At 39.5% G+C, this 24,735-nt stretch overlaps 1 protein-coding gene across 1 annotated transcript in view; it reads left to right on the forward strand.

Moving 5' to 3' along the window:
- Window positions 1-24,735, forward strand: part of LOC127447450 (low-density lipoprotein receptor-related protein 2-like) — a 135,348-nt gene that overhangs the window by 87,319 nt on the left and 23,294 nt on the right. Inside the window, 13 exon segments of the mRNA XM_051709337.1 lie at window positions 142-384; window positions 1,135-1,260; window positions 1,991-2,110; window positions 3,279-3,410; window positions 9,058-9,259; window positions 9,822-10,117; window positions 11,229-11,895; window positions 13,006-13,176; window positions 14,411-14,634; window positions 16,516-16,693; window positions 18,731-18,927; window positions 20,132-20,377; window positions 21,406-21,534. Of these exon segments, the coding sequence (XP_051565297.1) occupies window positions 142-384; window positions 1,135-1,260; window positions 1,991-2,110; window positions 3,279-3,410; window positions 9,058-9,259; window positions 9,822-10,117; window positions 11,229-11,895; window positions 13,006-13,176; window positions 14,411-14,634; window positions 16,516-16,693; window positions 18,731-18,927; window positions 20,132-20,377; window positions 21,406-21,534 (2,931 nt within the window).

The raw sequence follows: 24,735 nt of genomic DNA on the forward strand, positions 1-24,735 counted from the left end.
ACCAAAAATCATAAGAAAATAGAAAACAACAATAGAAGAAGGCTGCTGCTGTTACTCCAGCAAGCTCTAGGTAGTTCATGGTAGTTTGTTTAGTTTTTGCTGCTTAAATAAAAATGCATCTCTTTTCTGTGTGCATGTCAGCATTTCACACCTGTGAGCCAACGGTGTTCACATGCGGAAATGGTCGTTGCGTGCCGTATCACTACCGCTGCGATCACTATAATGACTGCGGGGATAACAGCGATGAAACGGGCTGCCTGTTCCGCCCCTGCGACCAAAACACTGAGTTCACCTGCAATAACGGGCGCTGCATTGCACGGGAATACGTCTGCAACGGGATAAATAATTGCTACGATAACGGGACTTCGGATGAACAAAACTGTGGTAAGTTTAGTTGCACACTTAAATTATAATAAAGTCTAACGAAACCAAGGATATTGAGTCTGGAAAATTTCTGGCTATAAGCTCAGAAAAACCATATTAATATACAGTAGTGGTGCTTAACTAACTTGAATATGGAATAACACCAATATTGGACATCCAGTAGTGATCCAACAGTTTTGAAAAATGGTTTATCTTACAAAATGGCAACAAAAATGCCCTTAAAAATATACATGAAAATTCATGAATATTATCGTGAACTTGCATAGTTCTCCCAATATGCAAAATAATAAATATTACATAGGCTGAATAGGCCAAGGTTTTTGTTTTTTTTGTGACTGCATAAACAACAGTAACAACATTTACCAGCCCTAATGCATGGGACAAACACTGCCAAATATTGTGGTATGTTACATTCAGACAACAGATGAATTTGTGCCAACTTAACATAGAGTTTGATTGGATGTGCATTTTACGTCAACAACTAAAGCTATAGGGCGCGTTTTCTTCTCGCTCCTAAAAGTTGATAAGCCTGTCTCTATCCTGATTATGAAGGATAATGTAGGGTTATTTGCATTTAATTATTATTTTCTGGTAGCATTGCTTTTCCCTGTTGTTCACGACCCTATCAGAACAGACCGCTGACACATTTTTGGGTGTTTGAAGTATTGAAAGTCATAATGACAATCGAAAAACGGTAAGTCATAAGGCTTCACCCCCACTTATCAAATGCTTATGCATTTACTCTTACAGCTGAGAGGACATGTCAACCAGAGCACACCAAATGTCAGACCACCAACATCTGCATCCCGCGCTCGTACCTGTGCGACGGAGATAACGATTGCGGAGACAACAGTGATGAGAGCCCGACACACTGCGGTGAGTTACCCCTCCGACCCTAAAATGCTTTTTTAACTACATGTTTTTCCAAACTCTACACGTTGATTAAGACTGATATCGCAGCACACCAATCTCGCAAAATATCTGAGGCAGGTTCTGAAAATGGATCCTTGAAATGTGGTATTGTGATACTTTCATATCATACTTTCATACCACGAGTGATATTGTGATGCTTTGGCTGGTATCGTACTGTAAAATGTCTTTAAGGTATCTTTCATGACAACCCAAGTTAATTGTGGGCAAGATAATGCAGTTTTAGATGGAGTGAATATAAGTGTCAAGCCGTCGTGCACAAATGAGGTTTATCTGTTAATCAAGATGGTTTGGGAACGGTTTGATAATATTTCAGAGGGGAAGTAAATGAGTGACTCTTTAACAGCTCAAAATACAGGTAGATTAGTAGTAGAGAATCATTTCCTCTTGCTCTTTGAGCCAAAGTTGATGCTCAATGTGTCCTTTTCTGGAATTTCAGTTAAATTAGTGACCCATGTATGTGAGCGATTCCACCTGGTCCTGCTGAGTTAATTTTTAGGATTTTTGGATTGGGTGATAGTTTGGACCCTGTTCTCCTTAATGAAAGATTTTTCAGATTTTACGACCCACATCTGCCAAGTACTATTTGAGTCTGGCTGAGTGATCTGTTTAATTTCGCCTTTAAAGACTTTGCGTGGGTTTGTATCTGACTGACCTTGTGTTCTCTACTCCTCAGCCACATCTACGTGTTCCCAGAATGAGTTCCGTTGTTCGAGTGGGCGCTGTATTCCCGGGCACTGGTACTGTGATGGGGGTACAGACTGTAATGATGGTTCTGATGAGCCATCTACTTGCAGTAAGTACCACATATAACAATATTAAGCTCTATAAAACTGTAACAAACAATACACAACTACACACAGCAATGCTACACCCACAGTAGGTCCAAAATTAATACTCTCCAATCCCCAAATGAGAGTTAAAAAATGAAAATTCTTTCTTCATTTACTCATCCTCATGCCATCCCAGATGTGTATGACTTTTTTTTCTTCTGCTGAACACAAACAAAGATTTTTTGAAGAATGTCTCAGCTCTGTAGGTCCATACAACAGACCTTATTCACGGTAGCACCATCTTTGATTTTTAAAGGGACGAGGCTGTAAGGGATATACTTACCAACTCTTCAAAGACATGCATGGTATAAAGCTGTAAAAAGCTCCTAGATCACATCTGATTTTCCACAGCTTATGTTGTTTGGAGTTTTTTGTCTAGTGAATGTTCTTGGAAAGATGTTTTTTTTCCATTTTTTGTCCATGGAACAATTCAAAAACACTTTTAACTGCAGTACAGCCCATTGAAGAGACTGTGCGTCTATCCCTCACAGCCTTATTGACATTCCTGTCAAAAATCAAAGATGGTGCTGCTCTGAATAAGGTCTATGCAAGTCAACAGGGTCAAAAACTTTTAAGCTAAAAAAAAGCAAATAAAGGCAGCATAAAGATATCTGTAATAATATGAAAAAGACATTTGGGCACTTCAGTGGTATCAGTTACTGTTGAACATATATGGGTGTGTGTCTGTGATGCCAGTGATCTGTCCAACCCCCATTGTATGACACATTCCTCCAAAGTGACGTCCATCAGAAAAGCCCTCACAAACACATTGGCCCTTCCTTTGACACACTCTACCCCCTCTTCTCTTACACACACTGCCCCATCCTCTCGCTTTTGTCCTGGTTAATCACAGCGCCCTGTGGGGCCTTTTGTTTAAACTGGACACTAGAGAGAGGAATGCAGAGCCACAATGCTCATTCTCTTCCAGAATTCCTCTGTGACTGCAATTCAAGCAGAAACACTCAGACATGTTTTCTGGAGCTATGGATGGGATTTAATGGTTAAATGGATTACGCGGGCCACACGTTTCTTAATTCCTTCTGAGATCGGAGTGAGACATGGCCTTGGGGCAGGTCCGTCTTCTCCTGAATCTTCAGTTATGGCTCACTGCGGTGTGTTTTTACCCTACAGCTACCATGGTGAGGACCTGCAACTCTGACCAGTTCCGCTGTGATGATGGAAGGTGTATCGCCGCATCCTGGATCTGCGATGGAGACAACGACTGCGGGGACATGAGCGATGAGGATGAGAGACACAACTGTGGTCAGTACTCTTTGTGTACACTTGGTTCAAATGCTTGGTTTGGACCACGATTTCATTTGCATCGTCAACGTGAGTACCACCATGAGTTCTAGCGGCAGCTGTTTACCACTGTAAAGGGGTGTTCACTCTGACAGAGATTAAATCACTAGAGGTCAACAAGTTGCTGTATGGACCCTTTTCACAGACTGTGACGTGTTTCTGCCTTATTTAGTACTTTTATAACTTTTTAATTATTTAGTGTAAATGTAACTTTTTCTTTTGCATTATATTACCCTGGAATTAATAAAAAAACACAAAACTAGTCAACACTGTTGCGATAGGGTTTTTAAATACAGCTGCTGAGGGAGTGACAGTAAATTTGCCACCTTTCTTCTGGCTGTTGTCTCTTTTGGAAAGCTTTGGAAATGTAATAGTGGATTATTTTCTTTTACTGTTGGAGCAAATGGGAACTCAAATAATATTTTGGCGAGTTCTCACATTTACTGCGATTGAAGTTTACCATGCTATAGTTTACTTCTGTGTTTCAAACACGAAAACACGAAACGGGTACATTGTTGGTTGCAGGGTTCCCTTTTTACCAATTAATTTTTCCCTTTTCCTTGACATTTCCAGTTGTTCGAGATATTGGATAAGGATTTTGGTTTTTTTAATAATTTTATAGAGTGGTCACAAAGAGCTAATGAAATATTTTTGAGCTGACCCATAACAAGAAAAATGTATATTCACTTTAAAATTTTCCATGACTTTTTTGAAATTGTTCATAAATTTGCATAGATTTGAAATCTGCTTAAAGTCGAGGTCACATTACACTTTACACTCCAGTCACCGAATGCGGGAGACCGGAAACTTCGTGTTCCACTGTGTACAATAGTTAAAGTTTGATGACCTCTGACCTGCGAACTCAATGACGAGAAGACGTGTGACCAATACAAAGAATACATATTTCAAAGCTGCATGTTTGTTTTTATATTGTTGAAGGAAAGTAAGAAGATGGAACATTTTAACATTTTGAATATAATATTATTTGTTATTTGTGATTTATTAAAGCACTATTACATAAGCAAGTGTGCTGTATGTCCAGCTCTCAGCATGGCTGTGATTTGGCCTTAGGTATGAGTTGTGTTGATAGATGGTCAATACAGCACGACTGCAAGTTTTTATACAACAGTTCAATGAACAAGTAAGTAAATAAGTAATGCTGTTCTGTGTGGAACTACTTTCTTACTCCACAGATTCAGGATCTGCCGTTGCTAGTTTGAAAGATGTGCCCAAGCCTCCGTTAGTAATTTGAAAACCACACCTCAGAACTAGTTAAGACATCTTGGGCTGTTTCTAACAAGTTATTGGAGAAACAAGGACATGTGTGTGTGTGTGTGTGTGTGTGTGTGTGTGTGTTTGAGAGAGAGACTGATCGTGTGATTACCTGCAGTTGTTAGTTTAACTTTATTCCTATGTAGTAAGGTAGTAATCCGCTCCGATTGTGGAGTGATGCTGCCATACGTGCTATCGGAATTATCCTACGAGTATTTCACTCACATTTGACATTTTTTTTTGTCGGAGAGAAAACATAGAGGATGACAGTTTCTTATGAAACTTTTATTTTGACACCAACACAGAAAGTGTCTCTCCTTTGCAATGTTAAATGTTTACATCTTCTCCCAACTCGTATCTGGTAGGCGCCCTGAGTGTGTTTGATCACTCCATCTGTTGCAACTCTCAGATGTGATCGGCAGTAATGCTGAAGCTGTTAGTTTAACTCTGTTTCTCAGCTAAAGTATAATAGTATGCGATGCACCCGTCATGCATAGTGTCCACTGTACAAGCCTCTGGAGGCAGTGTTATGATCTGGGGTTGCTTCAGTTGGTCAGGTCTAGGCTCAGCAACATTATGTGGTAATAAAATGGAGACAGTTGACTACCTGAATGTACTGAATGACCAGGTTATCCCATCAATGGATTTTTTTCTTCCCTGACGGCACGGGCATATTCCAGGACGACAATGCCAAGATTCATCGGGCTCAAATTGTGAAAGAGTGGTTCAGGGAGCATGAGGAATCATTTTCACACATGAATTGGCCACCACAATGTCCTGACCTTAACCCAAGTAATCCGAGCGATCATGGAGTAAGTGACAATTACAGATGACAAAGAACTTTGCGCACTTACTGACGACACAGTTTGTCAACGTCAGCTTAACTCACTCATAGCACACACCAGACAGTCTTTTGTCGCCACCTGCTGACTCAAATCTTTAATGTCACAGGGATGAATGAAAATTCACACATCTAGCTGCTTTTACACATCTGTGCTACACGTTTGGAACTCCACGAACACAAGCATAGTGATACAAACAGTAAAGCATCCCAGTGCTGATGGTGTGAGCGATCAGCTCTCTTGGAACGCCTCTTGTCCAACTAAATGTTGTACAATATTTATTATAACCATTATTAAAACCAGAAGCCCCTGAGCAGGACATCTTGTCCTGTCCTTTGTGGTTCCAAAATTAATGAAATATAGTGTGACGTGGCATAACTTTGTCACATCGCCAATATTCACTCATTGTGAAGAATGCAAGCTGCTCACCGAAGGCAATTTACTCAACGAGAAGAAGCTATCAGAAAGGTATAATGTTATCATACTGTAAGTATCACCGGGAGCATGCAAAGACACAAATTTGACATCATCAGTGATGTCAAATCATGCAGTTTGGCTGGATTGCATTCATATCAATTGCGTACCAGTTTTCGTGTGAAGCGTTCCCCAGACCACTCTTTAACGCATACTGTGGTACGTTTTTCTTGTGAGTATCTGAGTTTTGAGTCCTTTTCTCTACTCTCCCCTCCCACCATTTGGAAGTGAAGTAGGGTGCTCAGGGTTGGGTAAGGGAGGGTCAATAGCTCTTGTCTGAGGACTAGAAACTATGTGCAAGGAGTCTGCATTCCTAATTTCTCCTGCCTCACTCACTGCTTTGTGGGTGTCTTAGCTGGCTGACTCGCACTGAATCAGCTCTCTTAAAATGTCTCTATTCTCTGCTTTTACCAACAGTAAGGAAGTAGTCAGCCAAGAGGAAAGATTTGCTCTTTCATAGCTCATGAAACTTAAAGTTCTCAGCTATGTTTCAGTGAAGTATCAACTTCAGCGGATATATTTCTCCTAAAATTCCTTTGAGGAAATAAAAATAGACACAAATGTTGTTGACATACAGTAAGAGTATAGGGCAGTAAAATGAATGTGTATAGAATAGCTCAGATTATTTTGGATTTGGAAGAATTTCATGAGAAATACACTGCCTGGCCATTTGGATTTAAATAAGCAGATTCTTAAGAGCCTATGATTGGATCATTATTGCAGTGATTAATATATTTTACCTGGCAACAATTCTATTAACCCTAACTGATGCAGTGTGTAGCTTCTCATTTCTTAAACAACTATGTCGGAAGACGTATCCTGTGGTCGTGGAAAAGATGTTACTGTGTTTCAGAAGGGGCCAATTATTGGCCTGCATCAAGCAAAGAAAACAACTAAGGAGATTTCTGAAATCACTGGAATTGGGTTAAGAACTGTGCAATGCATTATTAAAACCTGGAAGGATTGTGGTGAACCGTCAGCTTCGCGGAAGAAATGTGGTCGGAAATAATCTTGAATGATCGTGATCAGAGATCACTAAAATGCTTGGTGAAGTCACATCCTAAAAAATCGACAGTAGAACACACGGCTATGTTTAATAGTGAAAGTAAGAGCATTTCCACACACACAATGCGACGAGAACTTACAGGATTGGGCCTAAACAGCTGTGTGGCCACAAGAAAGACACTTGTTAGTGAGGCTAATTGGGGAAAAAAAACTACTTCAGTTTGCTAGGGAGTGTAAAGATTGGACTGTGGAGCGATGGAAAAAGGTCATGTGGTCTGATGTGTCCAGACTGACCCTATTCCAAAGCGATGGGTTCTTCAGGGTAAGAAGGGAAGCGCATGAAGCGATGCATCCGTCATGCATAGTGCCCACTGTACAAGCCTATGGAGGTAGTGTTATGATCTGGGGTTGCTTCAGTTGGTCAGGTCTAGGCTCAGCAACATTATGTGGTAATAAAATGGAGACAGTTGACTACCTAAATGTACCAAATGACCAGGTTATCCCATCAATGGATTTTTTCTTCCCTGACGGCACGGGCATATTCCAGGATGACAATGTCAAGATTTATTGGGCTCAAATTGTGAAAGAGTGGTTCAGGGAGCATGAGGAATCATTTTTCACACATGAATTGGCCACCACAATGTCCTGAACTTGACTCCGTTGAAAGTCTTTGGGATGTGCTGGAGAAGTCTTTACGGAGTGGTTCGACTCTCCTGTCATCAATACAAGATCTCGGCCAAAAATTAATGCAACGGAAATAAATGTTGTGACGTTGCATAAGGTTGTCTAAACAATGCCACAACCAATGCACGCCGTAATCAAAGCTAAAGGTGGCCCAACAAAATATTAGAGTATGCTACTTTTTTTTTGGGCTAGGCAGTGTATGTTCATATTGAGAACTCTTAACCTTTATCTTGGTAAATCTGAGAACAGTTTGAAACTTTGAGATCACTTTTGAAACTATTGATTCCAATAGAGTTTAACGTCGCAATACTCTTACAGCCATTAAATAAATAGCACTCTATTAATACATTTGTAATAAATTGAACATTTTGGCATTGAATGAAATAAGTCTATTTATTGTTGACATGGAAAGTTTCTGCTAAGAAATTTTGGTGCCAGCCAAATTGTAAAAAACTAATTTCTGTGTTTATTTTGCGCTGCAATGCGATTTACTATGCATAATATACAATATAATAATGACAAATCAAATAAAATGAACAACAAACGTTTGTTCATTATAGCTGTTTTTCCATTTAAAAAACAGAATTCATTGAATTAGAGTTTAATAAAAAAACAAACAAAAACAGAGGGTAAAGCAAATAGCTTAACTGCAATTTGCCACACGTCTCAATTTTTCGGTGGCCACCCAAGCAAAAGTTCAGGCAATTACTTGTGATATGTCAAGCCAGTCAGCTCACATGGTGTAAACTAATTTGTCTTTGACATGTAATCGGGTAACCAATCAACTTGCATAACTTTTCTTTGCCTAATATTTAAATTTGCTCAGTTTGCAAGTAAGCCAGTTTCACTGCGGCGGGCTGCAAGAGCTTTCTCTAAAACCCTCCTCCTACCCAGCTTCACTTGTCTAGATCTGCTACGTGGGGATTGCATTTATGTCTAATTGTGCAGCAGCATGTCATACATGCTTGATGATGCATGTCTTGTGCTTGTCTAATTGTGTAGCTAATCCTAAATCCTAAATTAATAGGACTTAAATCCTATCAATATGTCATGCCCACATCAACATGCTAAATCCTTCCGAGAGTTGTCATGACTGCATTATTATTTAATTGCAATAATGGATGATAAAACAACTTCGAGTGTATGGGCCGTGTACGTCAGCCACCACCGAAGACCATTTTTGACCCATGGAAAACCCTGAAATGTTGTCTAGCTAGACAGCTCATTAGGTTTTTGTAAACAGTTGCCACGCAGTTAGTTTTCATATATTACATACAGTAGGTTCTAACATAAGTCTTGTAATTGTGGCCTCCCTTCTGTTTTGTCCACAGCTAACCGCACCTGCTCTCCTCAGGAGTTCACCTGTATCAATAACAGGCCTCCTCAGAGGAAGTGTATCCCACGGGACTGGGTGTGTGATGGAGATGCAGACTGTTCAGATGCATACGATGAGCATCAGAACTGCACTCGCAGATCCTGCTCTGCCAACGAGTTCGCCTGCAACAACGGCCTCTGCATCCGCAGTTCCTACAGGTTAGGATTGCTTTTGAAGCAAATTGAGGGGAAAAACTTAAGGCTAATTCACGGGGGTCCTGGGTAGCTCAACGAGTATTGACGCTGACTGCCACCCCTGGAGTCGTGAGTTCGAATCCAGGGCGTGCTGAGTAACTCCAGCCAGGTCTCCTAAGCAACTAAATTGGCCCGGTTGCTAGGGAGGATAGAGTCACATGGGGTAACCTCCTCGTGGTCGCGATTAGGGGTTCTCGCTCTCAATGGGGCACGTGGTAAGTTGTGCGTGGATCGCGGAGAATAACATGAGCATGCTGGGATTCTCCGTGGCGTCATGCACATCAAGCCACGTGATAAGATGCATGGATTGACGGTCTCAGAAGTGGAGGCAACTGAGACTTGTCCTCCGCCACCCGGAATGAGGTGAGTAACCGTGCCACCACGAGGACCTACTAAGTAGTGGGAATTGGGCATTCCATATTGGGAGAAAAAGGCGAAAAATATGCAAATTTACTTATTTTGTTCCAAACCCATGTGACTCTTCTTTTGTCCCATAATTCCTTGCTGTGCGTTTCATCTCTGGTAGGTGTGACCGTCGCAATGATTGCGGTGACAGCAGCGATGAGCTGGGCTGCACCTATCAGCCATGTCAACAGCACCAGTTCACGTGTCAGAACGGCCGCTGTATCTCGCAGGATTTCGTGTGTGACAGGGATAATGACTGCGGGGATGAATCTGATGAGCTGGAACACCTGTGCCGGACCCTAGCCCCTACCTGCCCACCTGGAAACTTTAGGTGTGACAACGGAAACTGCATACTGCTCAGCGAGATTTGTGACAGGAGCGATGACTGCAATGACAACAGTGACGAGAAAGGCTGTGGTAAGCACTGAAAAATGCCTACCCCTCAAAAATATGCATTGGTCCATTACAGTCTTGTTCTCATTTTGTGGCTCACCCTTGGTCTTAATATTCCTTAATTTGAATTGATTTGAATTGTGGTAGCAAACAAGATGCAGAATTGTAATTTCAATTTAAAGGTGCACTTTTTTCCTCATTAAAAAGTGTACCTTTCATTTTATGGGCAGTGAACACTTTCCCAGGATGCTATAATTTACTCATAACATATACTTATAACAAGAAAAAAATATTTCCTAATGGGATAAGAAAAAAATGGATTCAAAGGGAAAACAAGTTTATTTTTCTTACCCCATTGACAGTTTTTGTGCTTAATATCACGTCATTCTGCTTCTCAAGTAATTTATTCTTGTCTTAAGGATGTTTCTATATTTTCACCATAAAATACACTAACGTTACATAAACATCTATGCATTTGGCAGACCAACCCGATCTCATGAAAATTCGTACGTAATTTACGAGTTGGCTATTTCGTATGGTCTCGCACAATGTTGTTTGCATAAACTCATATGACTTCATCACGTGCAAATTTCCGGATGTCTAATCCAGAAGTAAGCGCGAGTTCCGCGCACGAGGCGTTAAGGACATACTTATAAATATTATGCCCTTACCCAAACCCCTTATCTAAGCTTAACCAATCAGTAGAGTGTTAAACATGATAGGAAGCTGTTGTGTATGACTGAAGCAAGTAATTGTTGCGGATTGGATGGAAACGATGTCCAGTGACGTCATTGGCTGTAGTGAAGGTCGTAGGAATTCAAACGAGTGCAGTCGCACGATATCATATGAATTAGCCAAATTTAGAGAAGTCGTACAAATCCTGACGATTTAGCCGTGAGAGTATGTTTGGCAGACGCTTTTATCCAAAGTGACTTACAGTGCGTGCAAGGTATACATTTTCTCAGTTTGTGCATTCCCTGGGAAGCGAACCCATGATCTTGGCATTGCTAGCGCCATGCTCTACCAGTTGAACTATAGGAACCCCAGACAAAAATACTATGTGAGAAAATTATTTTTTGCAGTTATGATGTAAAGTCTTAATCAATGTCTGTTTTACTGTTGTAACTTTTTCCAGGCATCAATGAATGCACAGACCCATCCATGCACCACTGTGACCACAACTGTACCGACACACCAACCAGCTTCATCTGCACCTGTCGCCATGGTTACCGCCTCATGTCCGACAACAAAACTTGCGACGACATAGACGAGTGTTCCGTCACACCCAGCGTGTGTAGCCAGGTGTGTGAAAACACCATGGGTTCATACGTATGCAAGTGCGCACCGGGCTTCCTGCGTGAACCTGACGGTCGCAGCTGCAGACAAAACAGCAACATCACTCCATACTTGATCTTCAGCAATCGCTACTACCTGCGAAATCTTTCAACGGATGGCGAGGCCTACTCACTCATCCTGCAAGGCCTAACCAGTGTGGTAGCTCTAGACTTTGACCGGGTGGAGAAACGCTTGTACTGGATCGATGTGAGCCGGAGAGTGGTAGAACGGATGTTTTTCAACGGGACGGGTCGAGAGGTTGTGGTGAACGGGGTTTTGCATGGGGAAGGACTGGCAGTTGACTGGGTTGGGAGGAAGCTATATTGGGTTGACAGTTTTCTCGACTGCATGAAAGTTTCGGAGCTGGATGGGCGCTTTGTGAGGAAGTTAGCAGAACATTGTGTGGATGCAAACAACTCATACTGCTTTGAGAATCCTAGAGCCATCGTGGTGCATCCAAAGTTTGGGTGAGTGTATCATGACTGGAGGTCATTTTCAAAACCATATTACCACAAATAAATAAAATCAATAGCCATGTACCGTACTCACTACAAAGTAGAGGTAGACCAATAAATTGATTTTACTGATTAATTGGTGCCGATATTGCTTTTTGGAACTATCGGTTATCTGCAAAGATCAATGGCGAGAGTTGCAGATGTCTTTTTAAAAAAAAAATTATTCCTCTGTGGCCGTTGCTGGAGGTTTCTACAGTTAGAGCGGCTTGGTTCAACAATATAATAAAAATTGGCCGACTAATCGGTTATTTGCCTTTTCCACCACCTTTGTTATTGGTATCGGCCAAAATCCACTATCGGTCGATTTCTAAAAGTCTCGGTAGTGACAAATGCATTTAAGGACAGGAGTGAATCCCCTAAATCAGTGGTTTTCAACTGGCGGGTCACAACCCAAACATTCACTGCCAAAAAAATATTCCAGTAAAAATATGTAAGCATCCTTAAAACAAGATAAAGTTACTTGAAGCATAATTGGGTAACATAATAAGATTTGTTTTCAGAGAATATACAATATCTTGAACTGTGCTTATTTTTCATACCCACTAGTTTTTTCTTGTTTTAAGGATAAATGTAACAAAATGTATTTTTATGCTTAAACATGAAGAAACGATTTGCCACTGGGGTAAATAACAAAACATTCTCTGAAAATGAGTATTGTGCAGTTTTGCTTCTCAAGTAAATGTATCTTGTTTTCAGGATGTTTGAACTCTTCTACTGGAAAACACCACAAAAATACTGATTAAGAAAATTACTTTTTTGCAGTACCTGTGGGTCGAGACCCAAAAAATGTGTTGCAGATCTTTCACGATAAAACAGTGAGAAAAGAATGATAAATGCAAATAATGAAATTTAACTAGCCATATAATAATGCATAGTTTGGGAAGCAAAAATAAGGCTAATACACTTTAAAAGGTAAGAGATAACATTTCCCATATCTTGTTTTGTTGATTTCATTCAACAAATTCATCGGTCAGTTGGCTAGCCAAATTAAGTAAATGACAACACAGACAGGTTGTGTGAACTTTTTCTGCCTTTTCTAATCAGATATAATCTTTTGTGCAGATATGTGTACTGGACAGACTGGGGAGACAAAGCATTCATTGGACGTGTTGGGATGGATGGAAATAACAAGTCGGCCATTATCACAACTAAGATTGAGTGGCCCAATGGTCTCACCATAGACTACACCAATGACAAACTGTACTGGTCTGATGCTCACCTGAATTACATTGAGTAAGACTTTATCTTATTTATATCCTGTTCATCACAGTGTATTAGGCAGCTGCTTATAATACTAGCTCTAAGACTCAAATTAGGAGGATGGTAATCCATTTTCCAAATCAAGATCTGTCCCAAAACTTTGTGAATTGCATGTACATAGGCTGCATCCTAACTTAAATGGAATAAGTGATCCATTTGGAAAGCTGTACATAGGCATCAACTTTGCATGCCGTACAAATAGTTTACAGGAGACTCGACTCATAGTTGATTTCTATTTTATGTTAACATGTTGCTAAGCTAACAATGAGATACTCTTATAAGCATAAATATACTGTAGGTAAAATAGTCCATTCTTCATTTGATTGATCTAATTTTATTCATGCTTTTCAGTATTGAATGCGTTTAATTTAGTCAACTTTCTGGGATTTTATTCTCTGTGAAGGATACATGCATTGCTGCCTAACACCCTGTCTACACTCGGCGCGTCCATTGACATAACGCAATGGTTTGAGATTGTCTACACTGGACGCGCCTATAAAAAGTTCTAAACTTTTTATATGTTGTTGGCAGTAGTAGCGGCAGCACGTGCAGCACAAAATGTAACTGGACACCCATTTACTGTCTGCGTGAATCTAGCGTTATAATGGGTTCTATTGCCTTTTTCGGCATACAGGCCGCGGTGTAGATAGGGTGTAAGGGGCTGTTCACACCAAATTTTTTGTTGTTGCTGTTTTTCAATTGTTTTTCTATGTAAAGAATTGTGAGACAGATGTCTTTGACCATTACGCCGTGTCTCCATATTTTTTGAGGGTCTCATGTAGGGGTCCCGCATTTTTAGATTGAGTTAAACAGAACTTCAACCTTTAAAAACGCATCTCACAGCATCTGCATCTAGCTTTTGTTAGCGCAATAATGTTTTGGGTCTGAACGACCCCTTCAAATTTGCCCAAAACTAAAGTTGCTGCCTACCTTGCGGAACTTCCTTCAGGTCAGGAAAGTGCCTGTAAAAAAACATTTCCTCAAACTGTATTTTGTCTTGTTTTCCTGAAACAATATCTAAAAATCCTTAATTCAAGTTACAGTCACCCGAGAAGCAAAATTGCTCAAGATATTAAGGCTTGTTTTCAGAGAGTAAACTGTGAACAAAGTAGTTTTCCTTGTTTTAAGCAGTTAAAAATTGGTCCCAGTTGTGTGTTGATCATAAAGTTTCTATACTAATGATATTAAAATTATTCCATCTCTGCAGATTCTCTGACCTGGATGGGCACCACAGACACACTGTGTTCGACGGCATCTTGCCACATCCTTTTGCGATCACAGTGTTTGAGGAAAGTGTTTATTGGACGGATTGGAACACTCGCACAGTAGAGAAGGGTAACAAATACAACGGGTCCGGACGGCAAGCGCTCGTCAACACCACCCACCGACCATTTGACATTCACGTGTGCCATCCATACCGCCAGCCTATCGGTGAGTCCAGGACAGCGTAACCTCAGCGGGATCGTAAGCGTCCCTCTTCTATTACGGTCATTATCTCGCATTAGATCGTTATCACTTCCTTCAAACATCCTGAAAGGCACTTTAGGGTCTCTGCCAATATTTACACAGTCCCAAACAATGCCGTGACTCTTCACTCGTCTGTCCTTCCTCAGAGACAGGAAAGACTAAACTTTTTATCATTGCTGTAAGTGGCAGGACAGGTAGTTTAAACTCTTTATCTGTGGTCTTCTTTAGAAAGAAGAGCTACAACTACATGGTGTGGGGCCACATCCTGGTTACTTGTAAGATGATATAGTCTAACTCAGTGGTTTTCAAGTGGTGGTTTGCAGGTCTGCCAATGCCAAATGCAAATGATAAAATGCAACTAACCATATAATCGTGTATATTTAGTGTAGCGAATGGCTTATTTACTTTTAAAAGTAGTAGAAAATGCATCCCATGTCTTCTGTTGATGTTAACGGCTGTGCAAACAATCAAACTCTACAGTATTTTGGCACAAATTCAGACAGATTAGGCATATGCCAATATTGTGGCATGACATAATTGAAAACCATGTACAGAAATATGCAAGGTAAAAGAACACAACCCAGACTACATTAAATATGGTTTTACTTTACAGTAAGAAATATACTTCATTGACACTGTATGTACACAGGAGGTTAAACTAAATACAGAAATTAGACTGAAATACAAAGATTAAGTTATATAGTACACTTGTCGATAAACATACACAGTACACAACATACAAGATGCATAATATGCACAATATATTTAGACAGTAAATAATGATAAAGATGATCTGTGCTTACCACAATGTATTTTGTGCAGTGTATTTGGTTTAGAAACCAAACACTCAAACTATAAAAACAATTTAAAACGATAAAGTCAATTGTACTCCTACTAGAGCTTTTAAGCTACATACACCAAACTTGGCACAGACCTTCAGACTGTTCTGATTTACTGTATGTCTTTTCTAACTGAGCGGAATTACCATTTTTGCACATCGGTTGATTGAACGTCTGAAAAATCCCAGAGACTTAAATTGACGGAATTTTCAAATTGGCCAAGACTATTCAAACTCCACCTGTCAAAAAATCCAAATGTAACCACACAAGGCTTTTAATCTGATTAAGGTTGCATCTCAATCAGTTCCCTAGTTCAGTAGTCAGGGCACTGATCAGTGAGTCGGGACATTTTAAGAGCTGTCTCACTTGCAAAATCGTTCAAATACACTGCAACATCCGCTTCCTAAAAAATCCCACAATGCACCGTTAAAACCAGAGTGCAGTGATGGTGCTGATTAATAACAGCTGCGCTTGAATGCACAAGCTCGTTAATGTGTTGCAGGTGATTAAATCATAAGTGTCCCAATGTTCAGTGGTTCAGTACCCTTACCAGTGCCTGAATTCGTGTTCACGATATACTGATTCACGACACAGGGAGCAGTCTAGCAATCTAGCTAGCTATCTACAGTATCTATCTAACTAGCTAGCTAGCTGTCTACAATATCTAGCTAGCTAGCTAGTGAGCTATCTACAGTATCAATCTAGCTAGCTATCTACAGTATCTATTTAGCAAGCTAGCTAGCTACAATATCTATCTAGCTATCTACAGTATCTAGCTAGCTGCAGTATCTATCTAGCTGCCTTTTTTTTTAAATTCCAGGCCAGGCTTTGTCTAGCCATCATAGTTTGTCTTGACAAACTTCACCTATCTAGTTTTACAGGGTTTATATTAACAATGCTGGTACTGTGCTGGGTCACCACTTGATGTCTAATGTAGAATTTGGGCCCTGAAGCAAAACCTGTTTATTACCACTTATTTAACCTGCCTTGTGTGTTTCTCCTGTAGTAACAAATCCCTGTGCGGTCAATAACGGAGGCTGTTCTCACCTGTGTCTCCTGCGAGCTGGGGGTCAAGGGTACACCTGCGAGTGTCCTGACCACTTCCTGACCGTCCAGATAGGGGGTGTGGCCCGCTGTCTGCCCATGTGTTCTAGTACGCAGTACAGATGTGCAGACAACGAACGGTTAGTGTCTTCATGTTATTTTTAATTCCATTATAATATCTAAAAGGACAGCCTTCATGCTTTCAATTTGGAACTAGGCACAGCTAGGCAGACCTTCTTCTCAAACATTATTAACAGCAATATAAACAACACCCGCACTCTTTTTGCTACTGTAGAGAGACTAACAAACCCCTTTAACACAGGTTGCCTTGAAATGCTCTCTGACAGCAAATGCAACGAGTTTGCATCTTTTTCATGAAGAAGATAAATAATATTAGAATGGCGATCAGCTTGTCCTCATGTTGCACTGAGGTCAGACAGCACCTACCACAAAAACTTCAGAAATTAGTCACTATGTCTGATTTTGAGGAAATTGATGGCAAAACCCTGGAAGAAATAGTACAGCATCTTAAAATGTCAACCTGCTGTCTTGACACACTCCCCACATCATTTTTTCAAAAATGTGTTTAACTGTCAGGAAAAAGATCTGTTAGAAATAGTAAATGCATCACTCCTTTCAGGCACGTTTCCGAATTCCCTGAAAACTGCAGTTGTCAAGCCCCTTCTTTAAAAAGAGCAATCTAGATAACTCAATATTGAACAACTACAGACCAATTTCAAATCTTCCTTTCATAGGCAAAATCATTGGAAAGCTTGTTTTCAATCATCTGAACAAATTCTTAATCTCGAATGGCTACTTCAACAATTTACAGTCTGGTTTCCGACCGCATCATAGCACAGAGACGGCACTCATAAAGATCCTTAACGATATTCGGCTAAATACTGATTCAGGCAAAATATCAGTGGTGGTATTATTAGATTTCAGTGCTGCTTTTGACACTGTTGACCACAACATTCTCTTAGACAGATTGGGAAACTGGGTAGGGCTCTCTGGGATGGTCCTCAGCTGGTTCAGGTCTTATCGAGTAGGGAGGGGTTTCTATGTGAACATAGGCAACTATGAATCTGAGTGGACATCCATGACGTATGGAGTCCCACAAGGCTCAATTCTTGCACCGCTCCTGTTCAACCTGTATATGCTCCCACTAGGCCAAAATAAGGGATTACTAAATTATAAGGAATCTTGATGTCATTTTGGAGTCAGACCTTAGTTTCAGTAGTCACATCAAAGCAATAACTAATTCAGCCTACTATCATCTAAAAAATGTAGGCAGAATTAGATGTTTTGTATCCAGTCAAGACTTTGAGAAACTTGGATGTGGATTACTGCAATGGACTCTTCACCGGCCTTCCCAAAAAGACCATTAGACACCTGGAGCTCAATTCAGAATGCTGCTGCCAGGATTCTCACCCAAACCAAAAAATCAGAGCATATTTCTCCAGTCCTCAGGTCATTACATTGGCTTCCAATTACATTTAGAATTGATTTTAAAGTACTATTACTCGTTTATAAATCGCTCAATAGCCTACGACCTAAATACACTTCATAGATGCTTGTTGAAAATAAACATAATAGACCTCTCAGATCATTAGGATGAAGTCAGTTAGTCATACAGAGGGTTTACTCAAAACAAGGTGAGACAGCGTTTAGCTATTATGCCACCCGCAGCTGGAACCAGCTTTCAAAAGATGTCAGATGAGCTCCAACAGTTGCCACATTCAAATCCAGACTGAAAACACATCTGAGAGCATTTACTGACTGATCACTGTGCTGGACTTACTGATTGCACTGCATCATTTTATTTCAGTATTCTTTTTATTCATTTTAATAATTTTCACTTCTTTTTTAAATTCATTTTATTACATTTTAATCTCATTTCTTGTTCTAAATTGGTTTCAAAATGAATTTTATCTTGTATTTTCTTTATCATTTATATGTAAAGCTCTTTGAATTGCCATTGTGTATGAAATGTGCTATATAAATAAACTTGCCTTGCCTATTTTCACACTGCTCAGTAGACGGAAGAGACTGTAAGTCCCTTACAGCCTCGTTTTCATTCCTGTCAAAAATTAAATATGGCGCTATTCTAAGTAAGGTCCTTAAGATAGCAGTACCGCCACATCTGTGTGACTGTCTCTACCTTTCTCTCCTCAAAGTTGTGTCCCTATCTGGTGGAAGTGTGATGGGCAACGAGACTGCAGAGACGGCTCGGATGAACCTTTAACGTGTCCCGTCCGACACTGCAGACTGGGACAGTTTCAGTGTAAGGATGGGAACTGCACCACCCCGCACTTCCTGTGTAACTCTAATCAGGACTGTCCTGATGGATCAGATGAAGACACGGTGTTGTGTGGTATGTATGGAATTAATTCAAGGAATGTTCTGGGTTCAAGTTAAACTCAGTCAACAGCATTTGCAGTTACACTTAAGGCACTTAAAATGGAAGTCAATGGGGCCAGTCCATAAACATTAAAATACATGGTTTCAAAAGTATAGTCACAAGACATAAACATGTAAAACATTAATGTTATAAAATCGCTTTCTAACATTATCTGTGTAAAATGATATCCAATAGCAGGATCACAGGGTTTCATTGTCATGATAAAAACATTTTAATATTGCATATTAAATTGCATTACACAGAAAAGGTTTGTGAGCAATTTTATCACACTAAAATCATATTAACATATATAATGTTTACAACTTGTGGCTATACTTTTGAAACTATGTGTATTTTAATGTTAATGGACTGGCCCAATTCACTTTCATTGTATGTGCCTTTTTGTAACTATGATTTTTGCTTATGTTAATAAAGAAGGGACAAATTTCAATTAAGTTTTGTGACCGTTAACACAACAGTATGCCACAAAAGCTGTTAATAGAGTTACATTTGTGTTGAACCCGGAACATTCCTTTAAAATCATGCCATTATCTGCAATTTATATGCATTTATGTGCACCAGAATACGTAAACAACAATATTTACATGCATGTATTTTTACTAAAAACATTTAATACATGACAAATGCTAGACAGAGACTTCCATAAATATTTTCAGTGATGCCGCTAATGAACTGTTTTGAATTGATATATTAAAATAAAGTGTTTTAACTGATTTATAGACGTGAATCGACTTTAACAACTCTGACGCTGTTTAAATATCACTGTGTCTATTCAAATATTAAAATCGTTGCATTTTTAATCTAAAACTTGGCTAAAATAGCCATTTTATTGAAATGATGGTTCCTTGTATTGGAAAATTGCATAATTTATTTATTTATTTTTATGCATGTATATTGGTATGCGCAAATGTACATATATTTGTCATGCCAATAAAGCATGTTATAACTGAAAAAGCAAAGCATGCTTTTAAGTAATTTTAGACCAAATACGTAATTATAGAGATATATTGAATATCAAAAGTCTGAAAAATTATTGATATATATTTTTTAGGCAAATGTGTAACAATTCCATGCAACACTTCTGAAATTGTTGAAATGTGAGTTTTTGTGACTAAATTGCATTTATAAATGCCTCTTCTTCTCTCTATGCCATCAGCCACACATCAGTGTGAGTCGCATCAGTGGCAGTGTGCCAACAAACGCTGTATCTCTGAGGCGTGGCAGTGTGACGGCGAGAATGACTGTGGCGATGGCTCCGATGAGGATCGCACGCACTGCTCCAGCAGAACATGCCGACCCGGACAGTTCAAGTGCCGGAATGGCCGATGCATCCCACAGAACTGGAAATGCGATGTGGACGATGATTGTGGCGACAATTCTGACGAGCCCATCGACGAATGCAGTGAGTGCCTGCCACATTAACACAGAGGTGTTGTTGTTGTGGAGTACTAATAGTTTACCCAAAAATGTAAAATTCTGCCATTCCAAAGCCTTAAAGCTGTTATTATTTTATGGAACACAAAAGAGAATTTTCAGCAGCTCGTTTCCATACAACAGTTCATAGTGATCGTAGTTGTGTCCCAAATGATGTACTATACACTATGCACTTACAATATACACTACATGTAGTGTATGAATTTTCCAAGTGTAGTATTGTCCCAAAAGGAACTCTTAACGTTTTTTTACTACACGCAAGCTTTCGGCATTTAACAGCATTAAATGGCGAATGTTGCATTTCATTGTTAACATACTACTCGCACTAATTACACTTCAAAATTACGTAAAATTGTGGAAAAGCTTGCGATTTGGGATGCACCTCATGTCTGTCGAGCTCAAAGGACAAAAAAAACCATAAAAGTAATCTATATGACTTGAGACTTTAAAGCCATATTATAGCTTTATGTGAGGAACAGGAAAATTAAATTGTTATTAACTGATAATCTTCCTCCACTGCAGCTCTCAAATCTCATGCTCCATTCTGCATATTTGCGCTGCTGAGTCGCGTTCAGTTACGACACAAGAGAACCAGTGGGGTTTTGGCATCAATGATGATAAACCCTGGCGTGACGTAATTTTTGAACGTGAGATTTCAGCGAGAATTTTAGCTATATTTTTTTTCTGTTCCTCACACAGAGCTATCATATTGCTTCAGAAGACTTGTAGTAATATAGGGAGTATGGACTATTTTATAGTGCTTTTATTGCATATTATTGTTCTTTCAGGAGCGTGACAGCTGTAGTCACTATGAATTGTTAATTTCATTTTTGGGTGTGCAATTCCTTTAATAATCTGCTGCAAAGATTTTTGTGAATTGCTTGCTTTTTGTGTTTTGGAATGTTTTTATACATTAGTTTATTGTCATTTAAAATTATTTTGTCGAGTAAATAGAAATCTCAGTGTTGGTGATCAGTTACATGTTGTTGTTTGCAGTGGGTCCAGAATACCGATGTGACAACCACACAGAGTTTGACTGCAGGACGAACTATCGCTGTGTTCCTCTGTGGGCTGTGTGCAACGGACACAATGACTGCAGAGACAACAGTGATGAACAGAACTGTGGTAAGCAAACCAAACATCATAAACCACTGGCAAAACAACAGCAGAGAACTTGACTCGATCACTTTTATTCAGTAACAGCAGTGCTTACAAGCAACAGAAGTTTATACAGTATATTTATCACTAAAACAGAGGGCATCTTACTGATCCTTTTCTAAGAATATGGTTTACAACAAACAATCTTCTGAAGGTTCCAGAATTAAAAACTTTTATTTAGCAGGGTTATATCACTAGGATGAATACACCTTCATATAATGAATTTGAAGAAATGTTCCTTGATCGAAATCTATTCTATTCTTTCTTGATGTTTTAAAGGAATAGTTCTCCCAAAAATGTAAATTCTCTCGTCATTTGCTCACCCTCATGCCATCCTAGATGTGCATTACTTTCTTTCTACTGCTGAACACAAACGAAAAGCTTTAGAAGAATATCTCAGCTCTGTAGGTCCATGTGAATGGTGGCCAGAATTTTGAAGCTCCAAAAAGCACATAAAGGCAGCATAAAAGTAATCCATATGACTCCAGTGGATAAATCCATGTCTTCTGAAGCGATATGATAGGTGTGGGTGAGAAACAGGTCAATATTTAAGTCCTTTTTTTTTTCTTCTGTAAATCTCCACTTTCACTTTTTCGCATTCTTCGTGCATATCGCCACCTACTGGGCAGGGAAGAGAATTTGTAGGAAAAAGGACATAATATTTATCTCACTATGTTTCTCACCCACATCTGTCATATCACTTCTGAAGACATGGATTTAGCCACTGGAGTCATATGGATTATTTTTATGTGATTTTTGGAGCTTCAAAGTTCTGGTCACCATTCACTTGCATTGTATGGACCTACACAGATGAAATATTCTTCTAAAAATATTCGTTTGTGTTCTGCAGAAGAAAGAAAGTCATAAACATCTGGGATGGAGTAAATTATTAGAAATTTTTCATTTTTGGGTGAACTATCCCTTTAATGAATATCATAGTCTGTCTTTTCAATAAAAAGGCAGTAGAAAGAGCTACACTTTAAATCTTAAAATAGGATCTAAAAGTATCTTAAAAATAGTCCATGAAACTCCAGCATCATATTCCAAATCTTCTAAAAAGCGTTTGATAGAAGGGTGTTTACATAAAAGTCTTAAAAGCGCAGAGGCAAAAAAATAAAAAAAAATAAGCCGTTTAATTCTAAGAAAAAAGTTGGAAAATTGTCATGAAAACAAAATTAGACTGTTTGTGGTGCTAAAAATCTTAATTGGTATTATAAAGGGATCTCAGGCGAAAAATAGCAAAAATAGGATGCGTGTTGATTGAAAGGATGAGGAGTTATCCGTCCTCTCACACTTCAGCGGTACATTAGTGAGAGTAGTTCAGACTCACTCTGATGGACGGGCCCTCACTGACCTCTCACCTTACACCCTCCTCCAGTCTGGGGCCACAGCACAGATTTATGGACTTTGTGATTGTGTGTGTGAGTTTTTTAGGGATGTCTGTGTCAGGCACCATTTTGTTGTGTCTGTAGGTGTGTGGGTATGATTATACATATTTGTGTTTTTGGTCATATGTGTACAGCATATGCAGAAAGTATTAGTAAGAATTGAAGAGTGTCCAAATTTACTCAGATTTTACTCTACGGTCTGTGATCTGACTGATGTACGCAAACACACACACACACACATAGCCCCAGTTCTCCCCTGTCTTATCAGCTCACCCTCGCACTATTAGTGCCATCCTGCACAGAGAGGAGAGATCACCCTAATCTGAGTGTAAGAATGTACCGGCTGGGCCAGGTGGGGCACCTCTGTTCTCCTCTCATTCTCTTCTCTCTCGTGTGTCTAGTCTGACTCAGTGTGCAGTGTCTGAAGGGGGTGTCTATACTCCCTTTTCCTGAAACTGATCCTGACTGTAATTAAGTACAGGATTTGCTTTCTCTTCAAAGCTCTGTGCTTCAGTTATAATCATGTCTTTATTAAACTACTCTAAAGAAGGTGCTAAAGAATGTCTTGTTTATCAGAGATGTCTACTGTAAATATACTGTTACTTTCTAGCTAAAAAATGATTGCATTCCCCAATGGTCATTCCAAAGACTTCGAGAGAGGGGTTTGTGTGTTTGGAGCAAAATGTGTGGGCTTGTTCATGTAATTGAAAGTCTGCCACCAGAAAGTCTTATACAGCGCTTGTGTATAATTTATGTTTGCAGGAGTATATGTGTGGTCATGTTCTGCTTATTGTGTGGGGACAAAATGTCCTAATGAAATACAAAATGAAATAAGCTACAGTGAAAAACGGCTTTATTATAAAATGGATAGTTCAGACTCTGATCTAATAAATTCTGATTGGAAGAGTCACACTCAAAGCTGTTATAAAATGGCTATAAACGCACACATCTGCCCACAGATTCTTTATTAATGTTGCCAAGTTGGCAAATGCAAACACCCTACAATTAGGAAAATGAGCCATATTACTTTGTGTAAGAATCGTTTACTCTGCTAATTATTATTATTGTTATTATTATTATTTTTATCTATAACCATCTAGTCCTGCCAATCATAAGCGACTGCTTTCTTCACACTGGTAACGATTGTTCTGACATCCCTCCACTTCCTCATCACCCCCTTATATTTCATAATGCCTAAACCAATTATTATTTAAGTTGGGGGGGGGGGGTTCTCATGCCTCTCCATTATGGACAGCATGCCAAATCTGTTTACCTTAGAGTGCTCCAGGACTATATTAACCAGTGAACTCGTGAAATGACTTTTACTAATAAATGCAACTGTTTATTGAATACTAGTGTCTTTTTTTTCAGAAATACTCAAACCAGCCCATCTGGCACCAACAATCATGCCACGGTCCAAATCACTGAGATCACATTTTTTTCCCCATTTTGATGGTTGATGTAAACATTAACTGAAGCTCCTGACCCGTATCTGCATGATTTTATGCACTGCTGCCACACAATTGGCTGATTAGATAATCGCATGGATGATTGTTGGTGCCAGATGGGCTGGTTTGAGTATTTCTGTAACTGCAGTTCTCCTGGGATTTTCACACACAACAGTCTCTAGAATTTACTCTGAATGGGGCCAAAAACAAAAAACACCCAGTGAGCGGCAGTTCTGTGGACAGAAACGCCTTGTTGATGAGAGCGGTCAACAGAGAATGGCCAGACTGGTTCGAACTAACAAAGTCTACAGTAACTCAGATAACCGCTCTGT

Source organism: Myxocyprinus asiaticus, chromosome 10, assembly GCF_019703515.2.
Source record: "Myxocyprinus asiaticus isolate MX2 ecotype Aquarium Trade chromosome 10, UBuf_Myxa_2, whole genome shotgun sequence".
Taxonomy (NCBI): domain Eukaryota; kingdom Metazoa; phylum Chordata; class Actinopteri; order Cypriniformes; family Catostomidae; genus Myxocyprinus; species Myxocyprinus asiaticus.